The sequence below is a fragment of the Merops nubicus genome, unplaced genomic scaffold (genome assembly GCF_000691845.1).
Source record: "Merops nubicus isolate BGI_N331 unplaced genomic scaffold, ASM69184v1 scaffold12211, whole genome shotgun sequence".
NCBI classification, from domain to species: Eukaryota; Metazoa; Chordata; class Aves; order Coraciiformes; family Meropidae; genus Merops; species Merops nubicus.
Window position 1 is genome coordinate 2,436 of NW_008586273.1, and position 10,492 is coordinate 12,927.

At 39.6% G+C, this 10,492-nt stretch overlaps 1 protein-coding gene across 1 annotated transcript; it reads right to left on the reverse strand.

Annotated features, from left to right (window-relative positions):
- Window positions 1-2,473: 2,473 nt before the first annotated feature.
- Window positions 2,474-10,285, reverse strand: LOC103780895 (dynein heavy chain 5, axonemal-like; the record flags this gene model as incomplete). The annotated part of the gene is made up of 4 exons (XM_008948594.1): window positions 2,474-2,598; window positions 4,014-4,245; window positions 8,086-8,238; window positions 10,050-10,285. Coding segments are annotated over 4 exons (746 nt in total), but the record flags the coding sequence as incomplete, so codon positions are not given.
- Between the last annotated feature and the right edge of the window lie 207 nt (window positions 10,286-10,492).

The window sequence follows — 10,492 nt, forward strand, 5'->3', positions numbered from 1 at the left end:
TGAAGAACTAAGGCCAAACCTCTTAAGAAATGGAGCTAACAGAAGAGAAGTAACAGTGACTGCCACCATCCGTTGCTTCACAGAGCTGATTCCTTGGTGTTGTGGTTTGAGGTTTGGAGTGGGGGTGTGACCTTCCAGCACCTGGGAGGGCCCCAGGTGGGGGTGAACTATTATATTCCCTCCCCCTCCATCACACACACTCTGATAAGAGGCAGGAAGTGGGTGCTAACTCCATTCCTGCCCTGCGGCTGCAGGTCCAGGCGTGCTTCACTCCGTGGGACCTTGGAACTATTTCTGAGGGTTTTGTATATTTTGTTTTACTTTTGTATTTCCCCTAATCTTTGTATATATATTTTTTCTTACCTCCCTTTTTTTGTTTTCTGTTCCCTGTTAAACAATATACTTTATTTTTTCATTTAACTCCCAATCGGTTTTCAAAGTCTCTCTCTCTCTCTCTCTCTCTTTTGCTGGGGGGGAAGGGGAGTACATAGTTCTGTTCTGTGTGGGTGCTGCCCTGAACCCCTTTTTACGCCCTGAACCCCTTTTTACACGGAACCAGAACACTTGGCATAACTAGGATCACCAGTGTGTACTTATTTGGGAAATTACCCTTTTCCCCATCATGCTCATAGAAAAGCACACTCTGAAAAAAAATCTGCACAGTTCACTCACTGAGAATTACCATGGGGGTTTGACATCTCTGTTGTGTCTACAGCAATAATGGTACAACAAATCCACTGTTTGAAAGGTGGCATTTGAAGTGTACGTGGCTTGAAAATTCCCAGTGTGAATTACATGCACAAAGATGATGTGCATCTCCTTCAGAGAAGGTGGTCTTGGTGAAAGACAAGTCCACAGCAACTTAGAATTCCAGTGAGCATCTGGAGGATCTCCTGGAAGGTGGTGTTCCAAGGTCCAGTAAAGAACACTTCAACCATCTCATCTTATATTTACTTAATAATTGTCATGTCTAAATTACAAACATTTCCTAAAGGAGACTTTCATACACTTAATTTCACTGTGTGTTACTGAGCAGGAGGAAAAAAATAAAACCTAAACCACAACCACAAACTATTTCAAGATGGAAAGACAATGAAAAGACCTCTACAACTAGAGTTTCAAACACAATCAATGTTCCACCTAAGTTTCATAATTGGATTGGCTGTAGAAATGAATGCTGAAGTCTCCACTAAAATATAAATACAATTATTCTGTCTTCCAAGAAATTTTTTTTCTCTTTAAATATTAGCTTTAGCTAAGAGATATATTTATGATGTTTAATAAACTAATTAATGCACCCTTCAAATTCCCTGCATTGATTTGACACAAAATTGAGAATAGCTTCTCTACTGCAACTTTTATATATAAGAAATACACTGGAAACATTGGTAATATTGATTCTTTCTGCTTCTGTTTCTGCAGCACCTGCTACTGTGAATGACTAGTGCTCCACTAAGATACCTGACTTGTTGGACTCAGCAACAAAAATACACTGGCGTTTTTTGTGATTAAATAAGTGTGCTTGATGTGTGAAGACAAAAGTGTTTAACTAAATGGAGTTGCCAATATTTCTCTCTTAAGATTGATTACTACGTGAAAAATTTCCTATCTAGCAGGGACACCAGAAAGGCTGCAGCACACAAGCAAAAGAAAAAGCAAAAGGAAAAAAAGGAGAACAATACATAAAATCACAACATTGCAGAATTAGTGCAGAAACAAAGCTAAAATCGATGTAATAAAACTAATGACCTCGATGAAGATGGATTCAAATCTGATATACTAGCACATGAAGATATATCCAAGCATTCTTACAGAAGTATTTTCTTCCTATCAATTACATATAAGTCATGAAACAGACAGTAAGGAATTCTTGCAGCTGTCAAATGCTTGTTTTCCTACGTAGCACAATGAAATTGTTCTTGAAGTGATGAAAGAGGTGTGACATTTTTCCAGTTTCACTTTCCTTATTTAGCCAGCAAGCAAACTGGAACATCATCTTGAGGATTATTAACTAATATGAATGAGCAACTGGGTTTAGCTTTTCACAGATACACCCAAAACAAAAAGGCAGCTGCGCATTTACCTACTTAAAGATAAGCCCTGATAAAAGCATATTTACCATTGAAAAGTAACAACGTTCAATTCAATTAATCTTTATTTCACGTAAAATTAAGCACACAACAGTGAGATAGGAACACTAAATCTGTATCACAGTTTGTTAGGATATCAAAGGTAGCATTTTAATCTATTTACTAAACTTAATATCACTCCAAGATTTAGCATTTACAAGCCTACTGCAGAGCTTTGTTGAGAACAATTTTCTAAAAATAACAGAATACATGCCTGAGAAAATATATTTTCAGAAAAGATCCATTGTATAGCTAACTACATATTGATGTTTACATTTAAAACCAGAAAAGAACTCTTAGAAATCTTTTCTTTAACATTACTTTACATCACAGAGAAGCGCTACCCCACGCAGTACCCAGTGCTCTGGCGGCTGAAGGGTTTTAAGATCCACAGCAGCAATGTAATTCATATCTGTTCGAATGGTCTTTTTGTAGACTGGACATGAATATAGACGTGGATCTTTTGAAGCTGAAAGACAGAAAAACATTAAAAAAATAATGAAACTAGGTTGAAAAACTAGAGCCCTAAGGGACTAGGCATAAAGCAAAAGTAAAATTGAATTGAAGTTTGATAGTACACAGCTCTCCACCACCAACAAAGAAAATTCTTACTTGATTCTCACACTGTTCGCTTATTGCATTATTGCTAGCTGAAGGCCACATATGGCCTGAAATTCCTGTAGGTTTAAGATTTAACATCAGCATCTAGGACCTGGATGTAGCAAGAAATGCAAATGGACACTCCAGCATGATTAGCGCTATTATTAGTTCAGTCTGCTCACTGAACATTACCTCTATCAATATATTATTAATGTGTCAAAATAAGAAACTCTCTATTTTCAAAAGTCTGTTTTGAAATGCATTTAGTATTTCAGAGTATAAATTGTCAACTTCTTCACTGCAGAATTAGAACAGTAGCCTAGTTTCGTTTAATACTTCAGTGTTCATTATTTAGCATGTTTGCTGCTTTCGTAGTGATCACGCCTCCTATAAAAGACCAGCTACACAAAATCCTGGCAAAATAGCATGTAAGCAGCCTTTGCTTTTGGAGGTGGAGTGCCTTTCAACAGAAGTTTCCAAGTTTACATTCAACATTGAATAGCTGTATCCTATTTTACATCTCTATTCAACAGCATTTCCTATTTTATATTAAAAAAAAAACAAAAACAAAACAAAACAAAAAAACAAACCACACATTAACATAAATTGTACATTTTCACAAAACAGCACTGTCCTTCAGGCCTGTAAGTTTCCTTTCCATTATTATGGTCCTTTTCTGCCTCAAAATGAAAACATCTACCACCTCGCTCCACCTCTTATTTACTTCTTTTACCTCAAAAATAGACATGTTATATATATAAAATGTTCTCTATAAATACCTTATATAAGACATACAATTATATATATGTTACGTATACATATTTATATAAGTTATAGATATAAAAATTACATCAGTTTTGGGGATGTGAAAAAGAGGTTATTTAAGTTTAGGCTACAGAGGTTACAGAGTTTACATACATGTGTTGATCTTCTCAATCTAGGACACATTGTCAATGGAAGACAGTGCAAGCATGTTTGTCAGAGGAGACAGAGCTCATCCGTAATTGGTTTAGAAAGTTATTAAAACCAGTAAGACCAGAAGGTAAAGACCTACCTAAATATTAGGAAAATAAGTGCCTATTGTCAATTATCAAGGCAGGCTGAAATATATGAAATCATTTTATATGGAAGACTGGGAAGTCTCCCACGTGGAAAAAGATTCAGTATGTATACAATGAAGAGTGACAGCTACTTAAACTAAAGCTCAAAAGCCTTCTATGCAGTTCTATGCAAAAAGTTGCACTGAATTCTATCAAAATAACACTCTTTACAATAGTTACTTACTATTATTCTCTGCATATAACCTTATAACCGGCATCATCTCAAAGAGCATCTTGGGTTTAGATTCAGTGAGCCTCATGTTCCTTCTGTCCCATCCAGCTCCTTCCAAATACAGCCCATACACATAGACCCCTTCCAAAGGAGGGCTTGTGATATCATCCTTCATCCATTTCGTGACCTCGCTGCACAGCACTACACTGTCAAGGGCCCATCCTTTGTTAGCCCGTGTTATTTCCTGCCCAAAACAGATGAAAGCATGACGGTTGTATTTTCACATGCGCACAGAAGAATTTTTCCAAGCACGTATTAGAAACATGTTTGCATGGTCAAAACTTAACCTCTTCAACACAGAAAAAAACCAACACTTTATGATATCCATGTTCACAGCAGTTTGACTTCTTTCCAAGCCAGTGATGACATGGCCGTGCAAGAAAGCTTTCAGTACTTTATCCACTGTATTTGATTTCCAATCTTTCTATTTATTTTATACACTATCTTAAGACCACACCAGTTTACACAAACACTGAATGCCAACCGTAACCGGCTCTTGGGAATTTGAAAATTTCACAGCTTTCATGAGATGAGAAAACATTAACTGCATGTGCTAAGTAAAGCAGTTCCAATGACAAAACCAAAATGCATAATTTGCTGCGTATTTTCTGGAGTTACCTTCCTTTTCCTGTACTTTTACTCTTCGATTACTGGATTCTTAGTAATGATTAAGAGCTAACTCAGATCTAAAGCTACCTACAGAAACTGGGGGGGAAAAAAACAAAACCAAAAAACCCCAAACAAACAAAAAAACTCACAAACACAGAAAAAAAAAAGAAAAAAAACAAAGAAACAAACAAAAAAAAACAGAGAACACTTGAAGACAGACATAGATAGGCATGCTTAAGAGTTTGTCTATCTTGGAAACATTGCTAGGGTTAAGTCAGCCTTAACCCTGCATCAAAACTACTTCCACAGAAGAGAAGACAGGTCATTATCGCAGGTGACTCCCTTCTGAAGGGAACAGAAGGCCCAGTATGCAGACCAGAATCACTTCTTAGGGAAGTCCGTGGCTTCGCTGGGGCCCGGGTTAAAGATGTCGTGGGAAAACTTCATACCCTGGTATGGCCCTCAGATTATTCTCCACTATTGACCTTTCAAATAGGCAGTGACAAACTTGATACAAGAAATCCAAGGGCAATCAAGACAGACCTCAGTGCCTTGGGACAACTGGTTAAGGGATCATGAGCACAAGTAGTGTTCTCCTCTATCCCTCCAGTTGCAGGGAATAATGAGGGAAAAAACAAGATCAATACCTGGCTCTGAGCCCAGTGTCACCACCAGGACTTTGGATTAGTTGAACATGCGTACACAACACTAGGCCTGTTGGCAACAGATGGAGCACAGCCATCTCAAAGTGGGAAAAGGATTTTTGCACAGGATTTGGCAGGGCTCATTGAAAGACCTTTAAACTGGATTTGAAGGGGGAAAGGACTAAAACCAGGCTTGACAGAGATAAGTCTGGGGGTAGCACATCAATGCTTTAGGGACAGTGTGCAAGAGGGGTCCTCTGGTCTGACATCCCAGTGGAGGTAGGGGGTGGAGTGCCATGTGATAGCGAAGACGCAAGGGATATTGATGGGCTAGAAATCCCAGAAGTGCGTGGGAATGGTCAGGTAGGAATTAGGCTTTCTCCCCCTAAAAAGGTGACATGATCAATAGCCCAACTGACGTACATCTACACCAACGTATGCAGCATGGGCAACTAAGAGGAGTAGCTGGAAGCCCCTTTGCATCAGGAAAATTATGGTATGGTTGCCATCACCGAAACATGGTGGGAATACTCATACAACCAGAGTGCTGCATTGCATAGCTATAAACTCTTCAGAAGGGATAGGTCAGGAATGGGATCCACCAAATGGTATTGAGGGAGCTGGCAGAAGTGTTCACCAAGCTCCTTCTCACACTTTATAAGCAGTCCTGGCTAGCCGGGCAGGTTCTACTTGACTGGAGGTTGACAAGTACAACACCCATCTAACAAGGCAGGCCAGAAAGAGGAACGAGGGAACTACAGACCTGTCAGGCTGACCTCGGTGCTGGGGAAGGTTGTGCAGCAGATCATCTTGAGTGGCATCTCTCAGCACATACAGGAGAACAATGCAATCAGGCCCAGTCAGCAAGAGTTTGTGAAAGGCAGGTCCTGCTTGACTAACCCAATCTGCTTCTATGACAAGGTGACCTGCTTCGTGCATGAAGGAAAGGATGTGGATGTTGTCTATCCAGATTTTAGTAACGCTTTTGAAACTGTTTCCCACTGCATTCTCCTGGCAAAACTGGCTGCTCATGGCATGAATGAGCAAAACTGGCTGGATAGCCGGGTCCAGAGTTATGAATGGAGTTAAATCCAATTGGTGGCCAGTCACAACTGATGTGGCCCAGGGTTTAGTACTGAGGACTGTTCTCTTTAATATCTTTATTAATGATCTGGGTGAGAATCAAGTGCACCCTCAGTAAGTTTGCAGACAACACCATGTTGGGCAGAAGTGGTAGGAAGGATGAGGGTACTGAGGATCTACAGAGGGATTTGGACAGGATGGATCAATCGGCTGAGGACAGTAGTATGAGGTCCAACAAGAACAATGCCAGGTCCTGCACCTGGGTCACAACAACTCCATGCAGTGCTACACGCTTGGGGAAGAGTAGCTGGAAGCTGCGCAAGGGAAAAGGACCTGAGGGTTCTGGTCAGCAGTGGCTGATCATGAGCCAGCAGTGTGGCCAAGTAGGCCAAGGGCATCCCGGCCTGTATCAGAAACAGTGTGACCAGCAGAAGTAGGGAGGTGATCATGCCCCTGGACTCAGCACTTGTGAGACTGCACCTTGAGTACTGTGTCCAGTTTTGGGCCCCTCACTCCAAGAACGACATTGAGGTGCTGGAGTTTACCCAAAGAAAGGCAACAAAGCTGGTGGACGGTCTAGAGAACAAGGAGTGGCTGAGGGAGCTGGGGCTATTTAGCCTGGAGAAAAGGAGGCTCATGGGACACCTTACTGTTCTCTACCTGAAAGGCAGTTGTAGCAAGGTAGTGGTTGATCAGTTCTCCAAAGTAACAAGAGATAGCACAAGAAGAAATATTCTAAAGTCGCACCAAGGGAGGTTTAGGCTGGGTATCAGGAAAAAAATTCTTCACCAAAAGGGTTGCAAAGCACTGAAACAGGCTGCCCAGGGAAGTGGTGGAATCACCATCCCTGGAGGGGTTTGAAAGATGTATAGAGGTGGTGCTGAGGGACATGGTTTAGCAGTGACCTGGCAGTGTTGGGTTGATGATCTTAAAGGTCTTTAAATGACTCTATGATTCTTTAAGTTTGTAAGGTACAACATACATTTTAGTCAGTTAGTGCACTGGACAACATTTTTTTTATCTTGCCCAATCCATTACTATCCCCTGCCATTAAGTTATGCTGGACATAAGTTTTATCCTTGTCTTGAAAATGTTTTCCAAGATCTGTGTTTGAAGTAATTGGAACTAATGTTTGTCCCATACTGCAGTTAATCAGCTGGCTTAAGAGATCAAAAGGGTTATAGTTCCATGATCATGCTGATTCTTCATCTTTCTCATTTCTATTTGTTCTACCACATAGCAAATCCCAGAATGTCACTTTGATTTTTCCTTCAGACATTAGGTTAAGTACCCACATTCTCTCATTAAGGAACCTGAAACAATCTGGTTCAGAACCTGGAACAGATTCAAGAAGGGAGAGGAAAAAAAAGGAAAGTAAATTAACGGGCTTAACATGTCTTCTCAGGGGTATCTCAATGGTAACATGGGACATAACTTCTCCAGTCTACCTGGTGCTCAGTCTAAGTAGGAAATATATTTTAACACATTGCTGGTTGATATACAGAATAAGTATGTGCAGAGGAAGGAACACTCCCCACTCAGGAAATATTAGACCTATACAGTCACGTATCTTCTTTGTTGACATGACTGGGCCATGTGTATAACTCAGCCTTCATCACACAATATATATAGTTTCTTTTTAAAGTATATCAACATATAAGCAGAGTGAGACTTGAAACACAGTTTACCTGTCTCATTGCAGTTAAAAATCCTTGAGGATTAAAAAATCCTGTCATCCAGAAGCAGTTTGGTTGGCTTTCAAAAATCCATTTGTAAAACTGGTGGTTTCTTTCTAGAAGCTCAGTAAACCAGAAACCAAGCGTACTGGAAGCCCAAGATGCCTAAAAAAACCAGTAAAGAACATGCTCATTCTTCAGTTTTATTCATCAGTTTTAAAATAACATATTCATGTCAAGCAAACGTAATTCCTCACAAGGCTGTAAACAGCATAATATTAGCAAAACATATTTAAAGCTTATTTTTCATACCAACTTTTAAGCTGACAGATAAATGTTGCATCCCATAAGCAAATTCTTCCTCTTTTCAAATTCATGCCTACCATTCCATTTAGACACACTTAATTCTCCCTCTGGTAACTGCCCATTTTATGACATTTTTTGCAAAAGTAGATAACTATGTAAACTGAAGAATATTGTATATATGTCTTTCTAAAGCCAAGATCAATGCCAAAACTATTTTGCTTTTTCTGGAAAAAAAAAAGTTAAGGAAAATTGAGTTTGCACTATGTGAAGATTTACAAAGACATTTCTCTCTGAGCAGTTGTATCATACTTGTGATCTGAAGAATCTGCTTTGGTCTAGGTTCTACACCATGAAAATACTTTGTCAATAGAAACAAAACAAAACAAAAACTCCTCATTTTTCTTCCCACCCATTTCCATTAACAGCTCGCTTTGTTCCTGAAAAGAATTTCTATGGGGAGAGGATGAGAGCTGGAATTGTTTAGCTTGAAGAAGAGAAGGCTCACAGGAGATACTATCAGTGTTCATAGCTCATGTGTGGTGAATAGAAGAAGATGGAGGCAGATGCTTTGCATTGATAGGAGAAGAGGCAATGGGCACAAGACAAAATGTGGGAAAATCCATTTAAACATAAGGGGTTTTTGCTTGGTTGGTTGGTTACTGGTTGGTTGTTAACTCTGAGGGTGATCAAACACTGGAACAGGTTTCCCAGAGAGGCTGTGAACATTTGATTCTGGGGAGTCCTGTGACACCTCCTCTAACTGACCAGGTTTTCAGAAGTGGGGTTAAACTACACTGTCTCCATAGGTCCCTTCCAGCCTCTACTATTCTGTAATTCTACAACTACAAGTCTTAATCTCGAAGAATAGCAACAGTGTAGTCCACTATCTTTTAAAATCCATCATCACATTTTAAATTGTTCTTTCTAGGTTTTTATCCTGCCAATATGCATGTCCTGGTATTGTCTGGGATAGAGTGATTTTTTTTCCTAGTAGCTGGTACAGTGTTTTGTTCTGGATTCAGTGTGAATAATGTTGATACAACACTGATATTCTTAGTTGTTGCTAAGTAGTGTTTATATTAAGTTAAGGATTTTTCAGCTTCTCATGCCCTGCCTGTGGGAAGGCTGGAGGAGCACAAGAAGTTGGGAGGGGACAGAGCCAGGACACTTGACCCAAACTGGCCACAGGAATATCCCATAACATAAGGCATGATTCCCAGTATATAAACTGGGGGAAACTGGCCAGGAGAGGCAGGTCACTGCTCAGGGACTGGCTGTGCATCTGTCAGAGGGTGGCGAGCAAGTGTTTATTTCAAGTATTAAACTGTTCTTATCACAGCCCATGAGTTTTATTTGGTTTTGATTTTCCTTACCCATCCCGGGGGAGGGGGGAGTGGGCAGCTGCATGGTGCTTAGTTGCTGTCTGGGTTTAAATTATAATAATGCAATAGGCTGTTACAATGGGAAATACCTGCATCTGCTACATTAATTTCTATTTTTATAAATGAAAAATGGTTTGTTTGGGTTGTTTACATTTTAGTCCCAAACTATTCCAACAGTTGCACAGTCCTAGTTAGCACTTTTGTTTGAAAAAGATTTTACTGTACAGTTTAATCTAGATCTATAGAAATTATTTTTTTTTCTTTACAAAACAAGTGATGTACACTTACTTTTTTCCAGCTAGCAGGAATCCTTCCATCATACATGCAGTCTAAAGCATCCCTCAGATTTTCACTCATAACAATTGTCCCATCGATGGCAAGTTTTAGATCAGTCAGAGTGTTTCTCACTAAGGAAATAACTCTCTGCATTTGTTCGATTTCCTGTCGCAAAAATATGTTCATAGGCCGGAAAGGTCCGATGCTCTTTAGTTTCTCTTTAACCTGCAGGTAGAAAACCAAAGGTCCTTCAACAGAAGTGAAAAAAAAAAAAGAAGTGGCTTTATATCAAGGTTAGGCATCAATAAAATTTTTAAGAATGATACTTTTATTTAGGAAGTTAAGTGGTCACTTTAGCATCTTCTTTATATCCTCTGCAAGATAGAAATCCAGGATTCGTTCCAAGAGAAATCTACGATGCTGAGACTGGATATGTTTTTAGTCTAACTCATGGT